Source organism: Bombina bombina, chromosome 4 (genome assembly GCF_027579735.1).
Source record: "Bombina bombina isolate aBomBom1 chromosome 4, aBomBom1.pri, whole genome shotgun sequence".
Taxonomy (NCBI): domain Eukaryota; kingdom Metazoa; phylum Chordata; class Amphibia; order Anura; family Bombinatoridae; genus Bombina; species Bombina bombina.
The window spans coordinates 1,160,269,828-1,160,293,613 of record NC_069502.1 but is presented as its reverse complement, the minus strand read 5'-3'; the positions used below and the strand labels follow the sequence as shown (position 1 = coordinate 1,160,293,613).

The 23,786-nt window shown below is 36.0% G+C and overlaps 1 protein-coding gene across 1 annotated transcript; it reads left to right on the top strand.

Annotated features, from left to right (window-relative positions):
• The first annotated feature begins 7,934 nt into the window (after positions 1-7,934).
• LOC128658258 (homeobox protein Mix.1-like) lies at positions 7,935-10,557 on the top strand. The gene is made up of 3 exons (XM_053712794.1): positions 7,935-8,079; positions 8,327-8,580; positions 9,862-10,557. The coding sequence occupies exons 1-3, from the start codon at positions 7,935-7,937 to the stop codon at positions 10,555-10,557; spliced, it is 1,095 nt and encodes a 364-aa protein (XP_053568769.1).
• Positions 10,558-23,786: the final 13,229 nt, after the last annotated feature.

The window sequence follows — 23,786 nt, the reverse complement described above, 5'->3', positions numbered from 1 at the left end:
GTATTCATTTTGTTTAACACAAGGTGAATACCGAATTATACAGGCAAAGAATATTTGAAATACAGAAAAAACGGAAATTTCACCTGAGCACATCTAGAAAAAATTAATGATATGCCTGTCATTTTAAATTTGGAGTGTGTTATTGCAATGTCTTTGTATTATGCATTTGTTGATTATTAAATTCTGCTGTATTTAATGGTTGTGTAATGTGGAACTCATTACCTGAGGAGGTAGTAAATGCCAATACCTTAGATACATGTCAAAATGGTTTAAATAAATTTATGGCTAGAAACAGAATTCAGAGATATGATTGCTTATGTTAAAGGGGTCACCCTTTTTATTGGGATTAATGGGACCACTCTATGCAGTAGAATTACATCTTAGTCTTCTTAAAGTCTTACCTTAGATTAAGCTGCAAATAGCCTCCTGCGCCCCTTTCTATATTATGCAGTAGGAACAGTAAAAAAAATGAATAGTTTCTTTTCTTTTTTTTTTAAAGCTAAATTTTTATTATTTCAAGAAAGCAGGATACATAAAATAAGACGCCATATTTCTCATAAATACAAGAAAATAGAACAAAACATAAATAAAATTTACAGCATAGCAGTTTAAATCACAGAAAGAAACAATGTCATTATCACTATATTAAATTCTACTTTATCCATTACATTTTTTATAGTGATAAAAGAATGATATTTCTTAACAAATCCAGTTAGTACCCCCTGTTTATTTGTATCTATATCATGATCTTTTTATTTCTATTGCAGAATAAAATATAATTAGATCTTACACTTAATTTATTGGAACATACAAATAAAAAGAATAACCAGAAACAAGCGTGTCACTCTTTATAGAGACATGCAACAAAAAGTTAAATAAATCCCTATAGGTGTCTTCCTATTGAAGAATTACAGGAAAGTCTACATCTACAATTAAAGACCAGAAATAAAGAAAGAGAAAGAGAAGAAAAAAAAAAGGGGGGGGGGCTCTCTTCCTTCCCCCCACCCTCAACATGCATATATTTACATAGACCCCCTCTGGAGTATATCCTCAACATATTTACAATGAAATAGTCATATATATCCAGCACAGGGAATGTTTTAAGGTGTGCCAGCGTCCAGGTTCCTGCCAGAACCCACAAATGCAAATGTAGAAACAAAAATGAAGCAGCACCACCAAACAGCGTTTCTTCAAGGTGTTTTATTCAGCTTGAGGAGTAGCCAGACCCAATAAAGTTAAACAACAAAGTTTCGGACACAGTCCTTAGTCATGTATACTCAAAATATTTACAGGTCATAAAGGGCACCAGAAATTGGGCCTGTATATTATTCTCATGAGTTTGAATAAGACTAAGCCATTTACTGCAATACTTTTTAATATTCTGGTCCGACCCATTAATACTATCAAACTGCTCCATTACTGCTTGTTTTATCATTAAATTGAACAGACTATGTATAGTGGGTTCTTTCTTGTTCTTCCAATTTTTAAGTATCAGATATCTTCCACCTAATATTATAGAGTTGATGAAACGTGTATTCACATACCTAGTAGCGTCAAAATCAACAAGGAAAAAAACATGATGTTTCTCTACCTTAATCAACATATGAAATATTTTACTCAGCCAGAAATTAATCCGTGACCAGAATTTTTGGACAGCTCCAGAACATATGAATGAAATCAGCATTAGGATTAGAGCAACGAGGACCCTTATTAGCTATATTGTGGGACCACTTATTTAAGGATGCTGGCGTAATATAGACCCTATTACGGTAATTAATTTACAGTGGCTTTCTTTCCAGTTTGCTGCTAATGTAGCATTGTCAGTTTTACTAATACTACTAGTAATTTCTTTACAGTCTATTCCTGGGAAGTCCACCTGCCATCTTGTGACTAACTTTTGTAAATTTAAATCTCCCGAATAATTTATTAACATTTTATACCAATATTTAAGAGAGTGGATACCTGGCTTATAAAGAATTAAACCAGAATTTATTCCAGTATGAATCCATATGTAATTAGGGTTTTGGGAGAATCCCTGAAACCAATGACGCACTTGAAGATACGCATAGAAGTCAGAATTAGATCATTTATATTGTCTTCTAAGGTCAGCAAAAGATAAGCACCTGGTAGAATCTGGCTCTTTGAGTTGGTACTGTATATATATTTCAGGCCATTATTAGCCCATTTTTTAAATATTGTATTATACAGATTTTCAGTAAAATCTGGATTTCCAACAATTGGTAAGCGACTAGAGATCAAATGATCAGCTTCTACCCATTTACATAGGCTCTACCATGCTTTGATAATTGAATATATAGAAATACATTTCTTTACTTTTATAGGTAATTTTCTTATATGGCAGTGTAGAAATGCCTGCAGAGAGTATGGGAATGTAATGCTCTCTTCGGCTATTAAAGAAGCTATATAATTGCCTTCTGTAAGCCAGTCTAACGCAATTTTCCAAGACAGATGATGTTGTAAATGAATATTGTTTCTGGCTACTTTGAAATGGCTGCCAAGCTCCGCCCACTGATGACATCACAATCTGGTCTGCATCTAGGCACTCTGCTGTATAGCATTGACAGGCTGTGGAATCCAACTAGTGAGCCTTTTGTGATTGGATGCCATATGTAGCCCAGATCATGATTTAATCTGTGGGCGGAGCTTGGCAGCCATTTCAAAGTGACCAGAAACAATATACATTTTAAAATAACTTTTTTACTGTTCCTGCTGCATGATATAGAAAGGGGTGCAGGAGCCTATTTGCAGCTTAATCTAAAGTAAGACTTTAAGATGATCAAGGTGTAGATTGTCCCTATAAGATTTGTATAGGTTGAACTCCATGGACTTCTGTCATTTTCAACCTCATCTACTATGTTACTATTTTACTATGTTACTGTGTTACTGTGTTACTGTGTTACTGTATTACTGTGTTACTGTGCTACTGTATTACTATGTTATTGTGTTACTGTGTTACTGTGTTACTGTGTTACTGTATTACTGTGTTACTTTGTTACTGTGTTACTGTGTTACTGTGTTACTGTGTTACTGTATTACTGTGTTACTGTGTTACTGTGTTACTGTGTTACTGTGTTATTGTGTTACTGTGTTACTGTGTTGCTACTGTGTTACTATGTTACTGTGTTACTATGTTACTGTGTTACTGTGTTATTATGTTACTTTGTTACTGTGTTACTGAGCTACTGTGCTACTGTGTTACCGTATTACTATGTTACTGTGTTACTGCATTACTGTGTTACTGCATTACTGTGTTATTGTATTACTGTGTTACTGTGCTACTATCTGTTACCCGTGTGCATAGTTACATGCAAGCAATCATACAATAATAAAGTGTTCTATCACATCAATTCATATTCTTTTCACACTTTTATGCAGTATAATATCCTGATTTGGCCCTCAGGTCATAGTTTTCCTACCACTGAATTAGATCAACCCAAAAAAGTTCAAAAACTTGTGAAAAAGTGTGTTTTCTAGAGGATTGGAATACTGTAGCTGAGTGTACCTTATGGGGTTTGAGCAAAACAAAACAAAAAGCAAATTGTAGAACCATTTGCAAAATTGGGTTTTCTGTGGGATTTCCATAGCATACAATTTTAAACAACTTTCTAATTTCCTTCTACTGACAAATTTGCTTAATTTTCTTGGTATCCTTTGTTGAATGAGCAGCAATGCACTACTGGGAGCTAGCTGAACACATAGAATGAGCCAGTGACAAGAGGCATATATCTGCAGCTACCAATGAGCATTTTGCACCTCCTAAGCCTGCTCCTGAGCCTGCTTTTCAAAGGATGCCATGAGAGCAAACAAATTAGATAATAGAAGTAAATTGGAAAGTTGTTCAATATTGTATGCTCTATCTGAATCACAAAAGAAAAATAATGGGTTTCATGTCCAATTAAATGTCATGAAGCATAAATTAAGTATGAATGACATTGAAAGATGAGATTATTTATTAAATCTGCAGTGTCATTAAATACATTTTATAAGCATAGTATTGAGGTTATTCCCGAACTTCCTCTAGTCATAAGGGCCCCCATGATGAAATCTATGTTTTACTAACCCCCAGTGCTGACCTGTTTGCACATGTGCAGTAACTCTCCTTCAGTTACCTGCAGTGTAACTTAGGTTCCAAGATGGCAGCGCCCATGATTAGAGGGAGGTGCATGCAATTTACTTAGTGTATATCCCTTTAATAAACTGAGCAAAGGTGGTTGAGTATTTTGCAATATTATGGGTCAATTTTAATGTGAAATATTATACATAGAATCACACACATAAATATCATAAATATGTCACATGATCGAATTTACCACTCAGGAAGCTCTGTGGGTTATATTTCTGAGCTATGTTTTGTTTGTTGAACCACACTGTATGGTGTATCCAGGTATTCTTGGGCTACAATTTTTTTTATATATTATTATTTTAATATAGTTGTTTTTTCAGGATTGGGACAACTAAAGCCAGACTTCGTGTATTATATCATTTGCATCTCTATCACTTAGTAGGGGTGTTTTTGCCACCAATGAGACTTTTGTCAGGCCACCATCAGATCTACAAACCCCCCCCCCTCCCCAGCTGAGTAAAAACCACACCCCAGGCAGTAACACCTATTCAGAAGGAAAAGGTATGTCTGTAAATATCATTAATGGTCAGTAATATTGTATTTGATATGGGGGGTGTGGTCTTGTGTAAGAAATTAAATATTACCTATGTTTTAAAGTAAAAGTATGATCCCAAAAGAATCATATATATGTTTCTTTGTCAGACTCACCAACTGAGCTAATATATAAAGCAGTTGTCAGACAGCACACAATGATCTCAGCTGAGGGCACAATAGTATTCAGGGTCTTGTCTAACCTTGTGAGTGCAGAAATCATTATCTTTCCTTTAGTGATCTCTCTCTCTCTGCAGCATTATTTTATCCGTCCATCATTTCACCTGTTGCTAATTACCTCAAACCCTATCAAGATCTGGTCGCTATAGACAGTGAGCTAGCAAAGATGAGCACTGATCTGACTGTTTCTTTACAGTTTATACTTAGCAAAGATGAGCACTGATCTGACTGTCTCTTTACAGTTATACCTAGCAAAGATCAGCACTGATCTGACTGTTTCTTTACAGTTTATACCTAGCAAAGATCAGCACTGATCTGACTGTCTCTTTACAGTTTATACCTAGCAAAGATGAGCACTGATCTGATTGTCTCTTTACAGTTATACCTAGCAAAGATGAGCACTGATCTGACTGTCTCTTTACAGTTTATAACTAGCAAAGATGAGCACTGATCTGACTGTCTCTTTAGAGTTTATACCTAGCAAAGATGAGCACTGACCTGACTGTCTCTTTACAGTTTATAACTAGCAAAGATGAGCACTGATCTGACTGTCTCTTTAGAGTTTATACCTAGCAAAGATGAGCACTGATCTGACTGTCTCTTTAGAGTTTATACCTAGCAAAGATGAGCACTGACCTGACTGTCTCTTTACAGTTTATACCTAGCAAACATGAGGAGCACTGATCTGACTGTCTCTTTACAGTTATACCTAGCAAAGATGAGCACTGATCTGACTGTCTCTTTACAGTTATACCTAGCAAAGATGAGCACTGATCTGACTGTCTCTTTACAGTTTATACCTAGCAAAGATGAGCACTGATCTGACTGTCTCTTTAGAGTTTATACCTAGCAAAGATGAGCACTGACCTGACTGTCTCTTTACAGTTTATACCTAGCAAACATGAGGAGCACTGATCTGACTGTCTCTTTACAGTTATACCTAGCAAAGATGAGCACTGATCTGACTGTCTCTTTACAGTTATACCTAGCAAAGATGAGCACTGATCTGACTGTCTCTTTACAGTTTATACCTAGCAAAGATGAGCACTGATCTGACTGTCTCTTTAGAGTTTATACCTAGCAAAGATGAGCACTGATCTGACTGTCTCTTTACAGTTTATACCTATTCTTGTATATATAAAATACAGTTTTGTACTAACATGTCATTTAGAATTTGGCAAAAGACCCATAATACGTTGAGATGGTGCAGAAGGACCGTAAGCTGAAATTTTTGTTATTCTATCATCATGTTCAACATTATCATCATCCCCCATAAATAGTATTAGACAAACAAATCCCAGATGCATACAGCAGTGAATATTTGGCACCTTACATATGAGCCCTGACTATATACATACAACTAAAACAGACAAATGACTCCAGTGACAGCATAGGGAGCACATCCCATAACCTATAGGCAGTAGTCATTATAACAGTGTATATTCCTTGACAAGAGTAGTCATCCCAAAGCAGATTAGGTACAAAAGTCACTAGAGATCAACCACAAATAAAAAAATATTTTTATATATATATATATATATATATATGTGTGTGTGTGTGTGTGTGTGTGTGTGTGTGTGTGTGTGTGTGTGTGTTTTTGTTAGCATGTATGGTCTTTTGCCCATGGATGATTGACATTTTTGTTTTTTCTGTACTTATACAGATCTCTGTATTGGGTATATAAATTTTCTGTTCTAGTCTTCTATGTTCACATTAATACAATATTTAAAATTCCAATCATTTGTATTTTACATAGCTGCTCAGTAACCAATCTGCACTAATATTACAGTGATATTGACATTTTATGTATTATTAAAATAGTAGTTAAATACATTTGTGTGTTTTGACATAATATTGATTCAATTGCTACTTTAATATACTTTATTATATTCTGTGCTGCTTTGTTACAATCATTTAGTGACTTTAGGTAAACAGAGCTGGAATGTACAAATACAATAATATTTGTAGTAACAATCCCCTGTAACATTATATATATAAAAGCCTATTTATATCAACATATAATCTTTTATACTTAAACAATTACAAGCCACAAATACACAGTATTGGAGAGATATGTTTCGAGAAAAAAACATTTTTTTTTCTTTCTTTATTTTTTTGGGCTTGAATGTCATATATTCTGGGGATTTAGTGTAATATCTATTTTTAATTTTCGTGCATTTCACCCATAGCTGATATTGTAAATACATCTTAGCACAAAAGCCACACCAACTATTAAAGTGTTCAAAGTCTTTCTTTAAATTGACCAAAATAGAATTAACTAAAACTAAAGGTTTTCCTTTTTGCTCAATAACCTGCCCAGAGCAACTTGGTGATTAATAAACTTCTCAATCTGGTGATGGTGATACTGACAATTAAAATATATATTATCTATATACAATATCCAATAAAGTTGTTGTTTTTATTACCTTTAACTTTTCAAGCTAGAATTATTAAAAAACAAAAAATACCGTAATCTGACATTGTTAAAAAAAAATTGATTTCCAACAAGAGATCAAAGCAAAATTACTAATAAAAATGTAATTTTATTGATAAGATTGATGCTAAATTGATTACACTTGGACTTTAGAATATTACACAATCGGAAATAAAGATGAAAATATTGGTGGTCATTGGTGTATTGTATTTGATGCTGCTATGTGAGTATGAACTGTAGATTTAATGCTAGTTAATGGATCTAGCACACTATGATTGGAACATGCAGCCATGAGTGTGTACATGGCATTTACCTGAGCTGATAGTCTGGGCCATCATCAAGACGACACACGTTTGACTTAAAATGTGGATTCCAGTTATTGTCTCTAAACAAAAGCTGGATGTGGTCTCCTGAGTTATCTCAAACAGCTCCAGTGTTACTCTGATCTCTGCAGAGCTTGAGTCAATCTATTGTCAACTTTGTATCTTCTGGGCACTTTCACACCTAATTACTTTACATACTGTGTGACCAACCCTCTAAACTCCAATAAAAGACACACACACGACTTTATTCTGCATTCAGAACCTAAGGAGGAGCTATCACAGTTGAGATCCCAAGAGTTGGAACTTCAACCTGAGAGTCAGCATGGTTGGAGGTTCAGATCAAATTAGGGACTTATATCTTCCTTATCTTTTATCCTGTACCAACCAGATGGGGCTGCGTGCTCCGTGTATGGGCACTAATATGTCATCAGCTCAGCAGAAGGACTTCAACGGACTCCATCAGAATGGTAATGTGATATAACAAGCCATCGACTGCCATTACACTTTTATTTGTCTTAATAGCTCATAATCAATTAAATTTGCCAATGGAAAGGCCACATGGAATACTCATTGATTCCCACATGGTATACTCATTGATTCCCGGTATAGTGCTAAGGGTTTTTCTCAACCGTACAGTATGTTTAGGATGCTGATCGCTGAGTTTCCAAACTGATTTCTAAATTCTGTATTTTAATGACTATTATCTTCCTACAGAAAACATCAAACCTCAGGTGGGTAGTTACCTCAGCTCACTAAAACCAGCACAAGCCAAGGTCCTAAAGGAACAGCAGGTCACAGTCACCTCTATCTCTGCCCCAGAGCCACTGCCCCAACGCAGAAAGAGAACCGTTTTCAGCCAGGCCCAGCTGGATGCCCTAGAGCAGTTCTTCCAAAGCAACATGTACCCAGACATCCACCACCGGGACTATCTGGCTAGACAGATCCACTTACCTGAGTCAAGGATACAGGTAGGTTCTATCTTATGTTATGTATTTATATTATACATCACTATTTAATTCACCAAGAGCATCGTTGCATTTGTCATAGTGCAATGTAGACAACCGACAGTGCAAATAAATTACAATGTGCCCCATGTATTATAAAATATATTTTGTAAATGCCCAGTATAACTAATTACACACAGCACTGGATAAAGTAGATGTTTGTGTGCTGCAAATAGTAATTGTATACAAGGAAATGCGATCTATGACTAATATCATGCTAAAAAACAAGTCTCCTGTGAGAGAATTATCTCCAGGTCCTGTATTAGCCATACAGAAATTATAATAAAAAATTATAGAGCTTTCTTGAGATTTAATAAATCTATGCAGTGAATATTGCAGGAGATGATATGTTTGTTTATATGTAGCATGTTCTATATCCCCACAATTTCTGAGCTTCTATAACATTTTTGAACATCAGGGTATTGCCTATTCATATTGCTATGGACCTTTGGCTGATATTTCTGGAAATAACTTCGTTAAATGTTCTCTTTAGTTAAACTATTTTATTTGTAAACAATCCCCCCCCCCAATTTGTGTTTAACACCATCAAATAGGTTAAATACCTAGTCAAAATTGTGTCCTGTGCATCCTATCCAGATAAGTATAGAGCTGATGTGCCAATCAGGAGCAGGCATACACACATATGCACCAATCAATTGCCATATTCCCAACTAGAGCAAGATGTGGATTGTGGACAACTATTTTTTAATAATTAAAAAGACACTGTACCCATTTTTTTTCTTTCATGATTCAGATAGAGAAAGACATTTTAAGCAACTCTCTAATTTATTCCTATTATCAGTTTTATCTTCGTTCTCTTGCTATCTTTATTTTAAAAGCAGGAATGTAAATCTTACCAGCCAGCCCATTTTAGATTTAGCACTATGGATAGTGCTTGCTTATTGGAGGCTTACTTTTACCCACCATAAGCAAGCATAACCTAAGTTCTCAACCAAAAATGGTCCAGCTCCTATGCATCACATTCCTGCTTTTTAAATAAAGATATCAAGAGAACAAAGAACAATTGATAATAGGGGTAAATTAGAAAGTTGCTTAAAATTGCATGCTCTATCTGAATCATGAAATAAACATTTTGGGTTTAGTGTCCCTTTAAGGGAAAGTAGTGGTTTGTTTAAAATTAAATGCTCTGATTTTGTTTTTGAACTACAATGTCTCTTTAATTTTACATATTACTGCTACACATATTTTGTATTCTAGATGCTTAAAATGTTTTGTCTTGTGCAGGTCTGGTTCCAGAACAGAAGGGCAAAGGCCCGACGTGAGAAACCTAAATCAGGAAGGGTCCCTGCATTTGGTGTGCAGTACCCCAACAGCTACATGAACTCTGCACCACAACATCATATCCCAAGGTCTATGATTCAGCAGCAACAAATCCAGATCCTTCATCAACAGATGCAGCAACATCCCAAAATACAACAGAACTCAGTCCAGCAGCCCACTGAATCCATTCCATGGCCTGAATCTTCCTGTGCGGTCTCTAGACAAAGGTTCCTCAGACAACAAGCAGTTTCCAGTCCCTACTGTCACAGTATGTCATACACAAGTCCATTAGGAAAAGCACAAAATGTAAACAATGATTTCAACCCTATGAAGAGCTTTCAGGAAGAGGTGTTGGGCATGAGCAGAAGACAGACCATGATGTCTATAAACTTTTTCCCTGGTCTTAAAGTAGACTTTGACAACTGCCCACCAAACAGAACCATCAGTCCAGAGATGAACCAGATCATTCCACAAATCCCAACTTCCACAGTTTCAAGCAGCAGTCATATTTCAACAAGTGATGTCAGACCCCAAAGAAGACCAGTGCAGGGGAGTCCAAATGGACAGAACTCCCCTATCTCAGACCACAAAGTCAGTGACAACTCCACAAAATCTGAGGAGGACTGGGATGAGTTTTTATTCTTGTCCTCTGCACTATAAACTAGATAAATATGGGCTTCATGTTCTATCCAGAAGAATCGTTATGAGGGATTATTTATTACACTGTACTGAAGCCTGGATTTTAGCTATGGATATTTCTGAAACATATTTGCACCTTGTACCTCAACAAACTAACACTTTTATATTTATTTTTTTATGCAATGTTTGCAAGTTCCAGAACAGATTCTGGGGTGTGTAATATATTACCTTTTCTACATAAAAACAAATTATATATTTTAAATACAAATAAAGTTCATTTATTTCAATGGTTTATCGTTTATTTTAACAGTTTATGCTGGATGGCTTTGCAAGACTTGTCTGGATCTCACATGACAATGTGCCAAATGTATATTTGTGTAAAACAATTGGACAAAGTTTGGACAATTTAGTTTAAAAGTATGGTCTACCTTAAAGGGTCAGTCTAATCCAAAAATGTTATTGTTTAAAGAGTTAGATAACCCCTTTATTAAAGGGACAGTCAACACCAGAATTTTTATTGTTTTAAAAGTTAGATAATCCCTTTCTTAATATATTTTTACTTCTGTGATTATCTTTTATCTAAGCCTCTGCTGACTGTCCCCTTATCTCAGTACTATTTACCGACTTGCAGTTTTAGCCAATCAGTGTTGACTCATATTGTTATCTATATGGAACACCTGAGTTAGCACTTTGTTTGCTGTGAAAATCTATAACAATGCACTGAGATAAGAGGCAGCCTGTAGTGGCTTAGAGACAGGCTGAAATTTAGAGGTTTAACGGTTACATAGTATATTAATATAACAATGTTATGTTCTTAGAGGAACATTTTCATCATCCTCATGATATGTATTGTTGTTGGCCCAGTTACACAAAACAGTCAGGGTTTGCAGGGCAGTAAATTGGAAAGTTGTTTAAAATTGCATGCTGTATCTGAATCTTAATTTTAACTTCACTGTCCCTTTAAGGGTGAAAAGTGAATAGCTACAAAATATCACAAAATAGCAGCAATATAACGATGACAGAAATATTGTAAAACAGATACCTAATGAGCTAGCTGATGAAGCTAGCTGATGAATCGGGGCTGTACCTATATGCCTCTTGTCATTGTCTTAACCAATGTATTTAACTTTGTACAAGTAGGGTACTGTTGCTCCTGAGCCTACCTAGGTTTACTCTTCAACAAAGGATACCAGGAGTATGAAGCAAATTTGACAAAAGAGGTAAATTAGAAAGTTGTTTCAACAGAGTTTAACTTTGACTGTACTGTCTCTTTAAGGAACAAAGTACAGTAAATATATGGTACACTGGGTGCATCATGAAGTGTAAAGTCAAAATTAAATGTTCATGATTAAAATAGTGCATGTGAATAAAGATACTTTTTAGATTATTTCTGTTTTTAAATGTACTTCATTAAAGGGACAGTCTAGTGAAAAATAAACTTTCATGATTCCGATAAGAAATGTCATTTTGAACAACTTTCCAATTTACTTTTTTATCATCAAATTTGCTTTGTTCGCTTGGTATTCTTAGTTGAAAGCTAAACCTAAGTAGGTTCATATGTTAATTTCTTAGCCCTTAAAGGCATCTTCTTATCTGAATGCATTTTGACAGTTTTTCACAACTAGAGGGCGTTAGTTCATGTGTGCACAATATATAAAATTGTGCTCACGCACGTGCAGTTACCTAGTAGTCATCACTGTTTGTCTAAAATGCATGTCTGTCAAAAGTACTGAAATAAGAGGCAGTCTACAGAGGCTTCGATACAAGGTAATCACAGAGGTAAAAGGTTTATTAATATAACTGTGCTGGTTATGCAAAACTGGGGAATGGGTATTAAAGGGATTATCTATCTTTTTAAACAATAAAAATTCTGGTGTAGACTGTCCCTTTAAAGGGACATTGCACACTAGATCTTTCTGTTGATTTTCAGACTTCAGCTTTTAGATGTATACTGTTGTCTACCTTCTCCGGCTTGCTCCTGTTTGTGTAAAGGGTCTTTTCATATGCAGAGGAGGGGAGAGTATCTGCTCTTTTTGCTTTCCAGCCCATTTCAGTGGATGTCCCAGCCAAACCTCATCAACAGTACTAAATTGGGAGCTTCTAAGGAAGTTTTAAAAGGTTTTATACAGGATTTCTTTCATGTAATTAACAAGAGTCCATGAGCTAGTGACGTATGGGATATACATTCCTACCAGGAGGGGCAAAGTTTCCCAAACCTTAAAATGCCTATAAATACACCCCTCACCACACCCACAAATCAGTTTTACAAACTTTGCCTCCAAAGGAGGTGGTGAAGTAAGTTTGTGCTAGATTCTACGTTGATATGCGCTCCGCAGCAAGTTGGAGCCCGGTTTTCCTCTCAGCGTGCAGTGAATGTCAGAGGGATGTGAGGAGAGTATTGCCTATTGAATGCAGTGATCTCCTTCTACGGGGTCTATTTCATAAGGTTCTCTGTTATCGGTCGTAGAGATTCATCTCTTACCTCCCTTTTCAGATCGACGATATACTCTTATATTTACCATTTCCTCTACTGATTCTCGTTTCAGTACTGGTTTGGCTTTCTACAAACATGTAGATGAGTGTCCTGGGGTAAGTAAGTCTTATTTTCTGTGACACTCTAAGCTATGGTTGGGCACTTTATTTATAAAGTTCTAAATATATGTATTCAAACATTTATTTGCCTTGACTCAGAATGTTCAACTTTCCTTATTTCCAGACAGTCAGTTTCATATTTGGGATTATGCTTTAATTATCATATTTTTCTTACCTCAAAAATTTGACTTTTTTCCCTGTGGGCTGTTAGGCTCGCGGGGGCTGAAAATGCATCATTTTATTGCGTCATTCTTGGCGCGGACTTTTTTGGCGCAAAAATTCATTTCCGTTTCCGGCGTCATACGTGTCGCCGGAAGTTGCGTCATTTTTTTGACGTTATTTTGCGCCAAAAATGTCGGCGTTCCGGATGTGGCGTCATTTTTGGCGCCAAAAGCATTTAGGCGCCAAATAATGTGGGCGTCTTATTTGGCGCCAAAAAATATGGGCGTCGCTTTTGTCTCCACATTATTTCAGTCTCATTTTTTATTTGCTTCTGGTTGCTAGAAGCTTGATGTTTGGCATTTTTTTCCCATTCCTGAAACTGTCTTATAAGGAATTTGATCTATTTTGCTTTATATGTTGTTTTTTCTCTTACATATTGCAAGATGTCTCACGTTGCATCTGAGCCAGAAGATACTACAGGAAAACCTCTGCCTGCTGGATCTACCAAAGCTAAGTGTATCTGCTGTAAACTTTTGGTAGCTATTCCTCCAGCTGTTGTTTGTATTAAATGTCATGACAAACTTGTTAATGCAGATAATATTTCCTTTAGTGATGTACCATTGCCTGTTGCAGTTCCCTCAACATCTAAGGTGCAGAATGTTCCTGATAACATAAGAGATTTTGTTTCTGAATCCATAAAGAAGGCTTTGTCTGTTATTTCTCCTTCTAGTAAACGTAAAAAGTCTTTTAAATCTTCTCTCTCTACAGATGAATTTTTAAATGAACACCATCATTCTGATTCTTTGGACTCTTCTGGTTCAGAGGATTCTGTCTCAGAGATTGATGCTGATAAATCTTCATATTTATTTAAGATGGAATTTATTCGCTCTTTACTTAAAGAAGTACTAATTGCTTTAGAAATAGAGGATTCTAGTCCTCTTGATACTAATTCTATACGTTTGGATAAGGTTTTTAAAGCTCCTGCGGTTATTCCAGAAGTCTTTCCTGTTCCTAATGCTATTTCTGCAGTAATTGCTAAGGAATGGGATAGATTGGGTAATTCATTTACTCCTTCTAAACGTTTTAAGCAATTATATCCTGTTCCGCCTGACAGATTAGAATTTTGGGACAAAATCCCTAAAGTTGATGGGGCTATTTCTACCCTTGCTAAACGTACTACCATTCCTACATCAGATGGTACCTCGTTTAAGGATCCTTTAGATAGAAAAATTGAATCTTTTCTAAGAAAAGCTTATCTATGTTCAGGTAATCTTCTTAGACCTGCTATATCATTGGCTGATGTTGCTGCAGCTTCAACTTTTTGGTTGGAAACTCTAGCGCAACAAGTAACAAATCGTGATTCTCATGATATTATTATTCTTCTCCAGCATGCTAATAATTTCATCTGTGATGCCATTTTTGATATTATTAGAGTTGATGTTAGATTTATGTCTCTGGCTATCTTAGCCAGAAGAGCTTTATGGCTTAAGACTTGGAATGCTGATATGGCTTCTAAATCAACTCTACTTTCCATTTCTTTCCAGGGAAACAAATTATTTGGTTCTCAGTTGGATTCTATTATTTCAACTGTTACTGGTGGGAAAGGAACTTTTTTGCCACAGGATAAAAAGTCTAAAGGTAAAAACAGGGCTAACAATCGTTTTCGTTCCTTTCGTTTCAACAAAGAACAAAAGCCTGTTCCTTCGTCCTCAGGAGCAGTTTCAGTTTGGAAACCATCCCCAGTCTGGAATAAATCCAAGCCTGCTAGAAAGGCAAAGCCTGCTTCTAAGTTCACATGAAGGTACGGCCCTCATTCCAGTTCAGCTGGTAGGGGGCAGGTTACGTTTTTTCAAAGAAATTTGGATCAGTTCTGTTCACAATCTTTGGATTCAGAACATTGTTTCAGAAGGGTACAGAATTGGTTTCAAGATGAGACCTCCTGCAAAGAGATTTTTTCTTTCCCATGTCCCAGTAAATCCAGTGAAAGCTCAAGCATTTCTGAATTGTGTTTCAGATCTAGAGTTGGCTGGAGTAATTATGCCAGTTCCAGTTCCGGAACAGGGGATGGGGTTTTATTCAAATCTCTTCATTGTACCAAAGAAGGAGAATTCCTTCAGACCAGTTCTGGATCTAAAATTATTGAATCGTTATGTAAGGATACCAACGTTCAAGATGGTAACTGTAAGGACTATATTGCCTTTTGTTCAGCAAGGGAATTATATGTCCACAATAGATTTACAGGATGCATATCTGCATATTCCGATTCATCCAGATCATTATCAGTTCCTGAGATTCTCTTTTCTAGACAAGCATTACCAATTTGTGGCTCTACCGTTTGGCCTTGCTACAGCTCCAAGAATTTTCACAAAGATTCTCGGTGCCCTTCTGTCTGTAATCAGAGAACAGGGTATTGTGGTATTTCCTTATTTGGACGATATCTTGGTACTTGCTCCGTCTTTACATTTAGCAGAGTCTCATACGAATCGACTTGTGTTGTTTCTTCAAGATCATGGTTGGAGGATCAATTTACCAAAAAGTTCTTTGATTCCTCAAACAAGGGTAACCTTTCTGGGTTTCCAGATAGATTCAGTGTCCATGACTTTGTCTTTAACAGACAAGAGACGTCTAAAATTGATTACAGCCTGTCGAAACCTTCAGTCTCAATCATTCCCTTCGGTAGCCTTATGCATGGAAATTCTAGGTCTTATGACTGCTGCATCGGACGCGATCCCCTTTGCTCGTTTTCACATGCGACCTCTTCAGCTCTGTATGCTGAACCAATGGTGCAGGGATTACACGAAGATATATCAATTAATATCTTTAAAACCGATTGTTCGGCACTCTCTGACGTGGTGGACAGATCACCATCGTTTAATTCAGGGGGCTTCTTTTGTTCTTCCGACCTGGACTGTAATTTCAACAGATGCAAGTCTCACAGGTTGGGGAGCTGTGTGGGGATCTCTGACGGCACAAGGAGTTTGGGAATCTCAGGAGGTGAGATTACCGATCAATATCTTGGAACTCCGTGCAGTTTTCAGAGCTCTTCAGTTTTGGCCTCTTCTGAAGAGAGAATCGTTCATTTGTTTTCAGACAGACAATGTCACAACTGTGGCATACATCAATCATCAAGGAGGGACTCACAGTCCTCTGGCTATGAAAGAAGTATCTCGAATTTTGGTTTGGGCGGAATCCAGCTCCTGTCTAATCTCTGCGGTTCATATCCCAGGTGTAGACAATTGGGAAGCGGATTATCTCAGTCGCCAAACGTTGCATCCGGGCGAATGGTCTCTTCACCCAGAGGTATTTCTTCAGATTGTTCAAATGTGGGGGCTCCCAGAGATAGATCTGATGGCCTCTCATCTAAACAAGAAACTTCCCAGGTATCTGTCCAGATCCCGGGATCCTCAGGCGGAGGCAGTGGATGCATTATCACTTCCTTGGAAGTATCATCCTGCCTATATCTTTCCGCCTCTAGTTCTTCTTCCAAGAGTAATCTCCAAGATTCTGAGGGAATGCTCGTTTGTTCTGCTAATAGCTCCGGCATGGCTTCACAGGTTTTGATATGCGGATCTTGTCCGGATGGCATCTTGCCAACCATGGACTCTTCCGTTAAGACCAGACCTTCTGTCTCAAGGTCCTTTTTTCCATCCGGATCTGAAATCCTTAAATTTAAAGGTATGGAGATTGAACGCTTGATTCTTGGTCATAGAGGTTTCTCTGACTCCGTGATTAATACTATGTTACAGGCTCGTAAATCTGTATCTCGAGAGATATATTATAGAGTCTGGAAGACTTATATTTCTTGGTGTCTTACTCATCATTTTTTCTTGGCATTCTTTTAGAATACCGAGAATTTTACAGTTTCTTCAGGATGGTTTAGATAAGGGTTTGTCCGCGAGTTCTTTGAAAGGACAAATCTCCGCTCTTTCTGTTCTTTTTCACAGAAAGATTGCTATTCTTCCTGATATTCATTGTTTTGTACAAGCTTTGGTTCGTATAAAACCTGTCATTAAGTCAATTTCTCCTCCATGGAGTTTGAATTTGGTTTTGGGAGCTCTTCAAGCTCCTCCGTTTGAACCTATGCATTCATTGGACATTAAATTACTTTCTTGGAAAGTTTTGTTCCTTTTGGCCATCTCTTCTGCTAGAAGAGTTTCTGAATTATTTGCTCTTTCGTGTGAGTCTCCTTTTCTGATTTTTCATCAGGATAAGGCGGTGTTGCGAACTTCTTTTGAATTTTTACCTAAAGTTGTGAATTCCAACAACATTAGTAGAGAAATTGTGGTTCCTTCATTATGTCCTAATCCTAAGAATTCTAAGGAGAAATCATTGCATTCTTTGGATGTTGTTAGAGCTTTGAAATATTATGTTGAAGCTACGAAATCTTTCCGTAAGACTTCTAGTCTATTTGTTATCTTTTCCGGTTCTAGGAAAGGCCAGAAAGCTTCTGCCATTTCTTTGGCATCTTGGTTGAAATCTTTAATTCATCTTGCCTATGTTGAGTCGGGTAAAATTCCGCCTCAAAGAATTACAGCTCATTCTACTAGGTCAGTTTCTACTTCCTGGGCGTTTAGGAATGAAGCTTCGGTTGACCAGATCTGCAAAGCAGCAACTTGGTCCTCTTTGCATACTTTTACTAAATTCTACCATTTTGATGTATTTTCTTCTTCTGAAGCAGTTTTTGGTAGAAAAGTTCTTCAGGCAGCGGTTTCAGTTTGAATCTTCTGCTTATGTTTTTTGTTAAACTTTATTTTGGGTGTGGATTATTTTCAGCAGGAATTGGCTGTCTTTATTTTATCCCTCCCTCTCTAGTGACTCTTGTGTGGAAAGATCCACATCTTGGGTAGTCATTATCCCATACGTCACTAGCTCATGGACTCTTGTTAATTACATGAAAGAAAACATAATTTATGTAAGAACTTACCTGATAAATTCATTTCTTTCATATTAACAAGAGTCCATGAGGCCCACCCTTTTTTGTGGTGGTTATGATTTTTTTGTATAAAGCACAATTATTCCAATTCCTTATTTTATATGCTTCGCACTTTTTTTCTTATCACCCCACTTCTTGGCTATTCGTTAAACTGATTTGTGGGTGTGGTGAGGGGTGTATTTATAGGCATTTTAAGGTTTGGGAAACTTTGCCCCTCCTGGTAGGAATGTATATCCCATACGTCACTAGCTCATGGACTCTTGTTAATATGAAAGAAATGAATTTATCAGGTAAGTTCTTACATAAATTTTGTTTTTTAGATCATTATCTGTCTGTGCCTATTTTTCTTTATAGTAGTGTCTATTACATGCAGTTATATGTAAATTGGTGTATACTGTCCCTTTAACCTGGTATATTTTGTTGAAAAGCGTGCTTTGGTAGGCTCGGGAGCAGCAATGCATTGATGTAAGATAGTATAAATTACATGGAAAACTGCTCCATTAGGTTTTTATTCATTTGCAAAAATAGCTGTTTTACTTGTTAAAACAACAACCCATTAAAATGGGCTTAACTCTCAGGAAGTGCAGTCCTACTTATTTTATTACGATACACAAAGGTCTCTGTATCTTATCCCTTCATTTATACACAAAAGCAATTGAAAATTTATATTTTAGTACCTATCTCTCACACCCACTAGGAGAATTATTACAGCTGCTGGCTCTTGTTTACCTAACTTTTCTATACAACAATTTATATTTTCACTATAGGATACAGTTCTAACTGGCAAGACCAGCTGTTTAAAGTGACAAAATAAAGTTAAAGGAGCTATTTGTAAACAATGTATCATACTACAGCAAGTTAAAGGGACAGTCTAGTCAAAATTAAACTTTCAGGATTCAGATAGAGCATGGAATTTTAAAGAACTTTCCAATTTTCTTTTATCATCAAATTTGCTTTGTTTTCTTGGTATTCTTAGTTGAAAGCTATACCTAGGTAGGCTCATATGCTAATGTCTAAGTCCTTAAAGGCCGCCTCTTATCTCTGTGTATTTTGACAGTTTTTCCCAGTTAGACAGCACAAATTCATATGCGCTATATAGATAGTATTGTGCTCACTCCGGTGGAGTTATTTATGAGTCACCACTGATTAGCTAAAATGCAAGTCTGTCAAAAGCACTGAACTAAGGAGACAGTCAATAGATGCTTAGATACAAGGTAATCACAGAGGTGAAAAGTATAATAATATAACAGTGTGGGTTATGCAAAACTGGGGAATGGCTAATAAAGGGATTATCTATCTTTTTAAAAAATAACAATTCTGCAGTAGACTTTCCCTTTAAAGGGGAGAAAACAATTATAGTACAGTGCCCCTTTAATTACAATCTGAGATCAGGAAAAAAAAGAGTGTTGTTCTGCGCACCCTGATTAACCTTTATATGTATAGATGTAAAAAGAGAGAACACACAAGACCAGGATGAAAAAGCACTGACTAAATCAGTTCCTGTATAGACAGAATGTCACTATACACAGCTAATGAATAAAGTGCCACACAAGGGGTCCATCTCAATTCTTTAGAAAAACGTATCAAATTATTTTTTCTACAAAAATCCCCATAGACTTTAATGGCGTTTTCTGTTGATAATTATTAGATAAGTTGGGATCAAACACTAAGGGGCAGATTCTATAAAATTTGCAAGTCTAGACGTGTTTTATCTTACTGACACTAGCGGGGCAGCCTTCATGGAATTCTTTAAAAAAAGGGCTGTCCCTGCGAGTGGCGAGATCTCTCCCGTAGAAATAATGAGAGTTCTCTGTTACATAAAAGTTTGCAATGGGGAACGAAGTCCACAGCGTATGTTTAAACTTTTTTTTTTTTTATATCATTTATTTATTCAGGCCATTAGTGTGGAAAAAAAAAAGAACAATTTCAACATATGAAAACAATTCAAGCACCACGCAGGGCATTGTCATGGTAAAGAAGACATAGAAAAATATTATATACCCTAATACATAGCTGTGACCATTTATATCATGTCTAACCATAATTATCTAAAGTAAAAATACAGTAAACCCAACTGTCCACACGTCAAGCCAAATTATATTAATGCTATATACAGTAAACAGAGCAAAAAGTAAAAAAGAAGAAAAAAGAGAAAGAGGGAAAAAAAAAAGAGAGAGGCCCCCCCTAGAGGGTTTGCTCTGATCCTCCTCCCCCCCCCACTCTCAAACTCTCGTGATCTAACGTCCAAAGCCTTTATTTGATAAGTAAATTAAAATTATGCTTATTATATATCTCTGTAGTTCCTAATCCATTCTGCCGGAAAATCACCTGATATTACTAGATCACAATAACTGTCTGAACTTAAAAAGGGATATAGGATAGACTTTTGAACTTCAACCGGATATGTCTTAATTATGGGTAACCACCTGAATAAGAATTTCCTGACTTCTCTTTTACTTGCTTCTTTCAGATGGAAAGATTCAAAAATTATTTGCGTCTGAACCTCTTTAATAAAAACTGAGAAACCCGGCATTTTTTTGGCTTTCCAGTTCTTTAAGATAAGTTGTCTAACAAGAAGAATAATTACATTTAAACTTTTTCTCTGTAAGTATACCTCCGAACGAATATGATCAAAAAAATATATACTATCTCTATCTAACTGCAGGTTAGTTTCATATAAGTTATTAAACCAAAAAGCAACCTTTTTCCAGAACTGATCGATCTTTGGACAGGATACAAACATGTGTGAGATATCTGCATTTACATAAAGACAACGTGGACAAAAGAAATTTTGCCGTCGAAAAATTTTAGATAATTTCAACGGTGTAAAATAATAGTTGTTAATTAACTTGATATGACTTTCTTTCCAACTCATTGGTATTCTAGCCTTATTAACAATTTTACAGCTATCTTTTATTTTGCCTTGATCAGGTTCTGGGGTCACTAGTCCCCATTTTAAATTCAAATTTTCCAGGAGAGAATCACTTTGTTTGGCCAACATAATACTATATAGAAGTGAGATTGAGGGTGCCTTGACTTTAGATATAGTAATACAAGATTGTAACACAGACCATGCGATCATCTCACTGCCACTCCATTTCTTGGTTTTTATAAAATGATGAATTTGGAGATACGCATATAAACTAATACTTGGTAGATCAAATTTCCTCCTTAAATTGTCAAACATTATTAATTGCCTCTCTTCTTTAAACAGTTGATAGACTGCAGAAAGCCCTTTAGAAGCCCAACTTCTAAATACCTTCTGATTAGTACCCAGAGAAAACTCTGGGTTGCCCAGTATTGGTAAATACTCTGAAAAAGAATAATCTACTCCAGTAAAAGTACACAAACCCTGCCAAGCAAGAATTATGTTCCCAACTGAGATTAAACTCTTAATATTACTAGGAATCTTTTGAATTTGAATATGCAATAATGCTTTAAGAGACCAGGGAGAAACCATAACACTTTCAATTTCCAATGACGAAAACCAGTTTGTTTCAGCCAGCCAATCTAGCGCAATTTTACCTAGTGCAGCTAAATTATAAAGTTTTATATTAGGTAGTGCTAGACCGGCACATTCGCGTGTTTGCATTAATTTTTCAATTGCGATTCGCAATTTTTTTCTTACCGTGCCAAATAAAATAAGAAAAGTTTGAATATATTTTCTGTAAATCAGTTTTCGTCAATATAAGAGGGAGATTCTGAAAAGGAAAGAGGATACGCGGGAAGATAATTGTCTTAATAAGACTGACCTTAGCAGATATTGATAAGGGGAATACTTCCCACGTCTTCAAATCTGCTTGGATTTTCTGTAGTACCGGAGAAAAATTCAATTCATACCATTTTCCTGGGTTTTTATGTAAAAAAATCCCCAAGTATCTTAATATTTCAACTTCCTTGAACTCAGCGTTGGTTACCCTACTACTAGTTTTATGAATCCACATTAATTCACTTTTACTATAATTCACTTTGTATCCAGAGAATGAACTAAAGAAATCCAAAGAATCCAGTACTACCGGGATGGATTTATGTGTGTTATATAGACACAATAACAGATCATCCGCGTACAAGAGTGTCTTAATAGAGTTTTTACCAATAGTAATCCCTTCTAAAACTTCCCTTAGCCATATGGCGAGAGGTTCCAGAGCCAAGTTGAAGAGAAGGGGGATAATGGACAACCTTGCCTGGTACTCTTCTGTAGCCTTATTCCGGGAGTTAAATTATCATTAATCAAAATAAAAGAGATAGGAGACTGATATAAATTACGAACAAACTGTACAAATTGATTTTTAAACCCAAACCTTTCAAGAGTTTGAAATAAATACACCCATTCTATGGAGTCAAATGCTTTGACCGCGTCCAATGTCAATAATGCAATATCCTGATTAAAATATTTAGTAATGTCCTTATTTAAGTTCCATATATAATCTATTAAAGTAGTAATTTTCCGCATATTTTTCGCAGAATTTCTTGAAGCCAAGAAACCCGTCTGATCCTGGTGAATAACTTTATCAAGACACTTCATTAATCTAAATGCCAGAATAGATGTCAATATCTTATAATCTACGTTGAGTACCGATATTGGTCTATATGCGGCCGGATCTTCTAAATCTTTATCTTTTTTGGGAATTAAAGAGATATAGGCTGCTGATAAATAATTTGAAATTGGACAATTATGCATAAAATAGCTATTATATAACTTTTCCAGAACTGGTTTTACTTCTTCTACCAGTATTTTATAATATTCCGCAGGAATAAAATCTGGACCGGCTGCTTTATTCAGCTTGACTTTATAGATTGCCTCCTCTATCTCCTTTAATGAGATGGGAGCATTCAACTTCTCAAGCAGTTCGTCTGCCACTTGCGGAAGTTTTATTTGAGACCAGAACTTCTCTTGATTCTGACAATGATTACTGGTCGATGAATATATATTCTGATAATATGTATAAAAAATCTTACTAATATCAGATAAGTCAGTATATCTATTATCTTGATCTTTAATTACCAAAATATAGTTCTTTTTTTTCCGATATCGGACTATATTTGCAAGATGTTTAGCGGAGCATCCATAATACCCTTTATAGCGTAGATTTAATTTAGTCTCTTCCTGTAATGATTTCTGTTTAAAAAATATCTCCCTTTCCGACCTGGCCCGGGAATACCTCTCCCAATGTGTGCTAGAGGGGTCCATTATATAGTCCTTGTAACTATTTTTAACTTGTTTAGCCAATTGCACTTCTCTCTTACACTCCTTCCTTTTCATTTTACATATATAGGCCTTTATTTCACCCCTTAAAAAAGCCTTAGAAGCTTCCCAAAAAATTTCAATGTTCTGAATATAAGAGATATTATTTGTACAATAGTCTTTCCATTTCTGTTTTAACCATAAAGTAAATTTTGTATTTTTATACATATATCGTGGAAAGGCAAAGTTAAAATTACCCTTTGACAAATTTGTATCCGAATGAAATGACAGTGAGACGATCGCATGGTCTGAAACAATAATCTCACCAATTTCAGCCTCCATTTTATGCAAAGATAAAGATTCAGTAACTAAAATAAA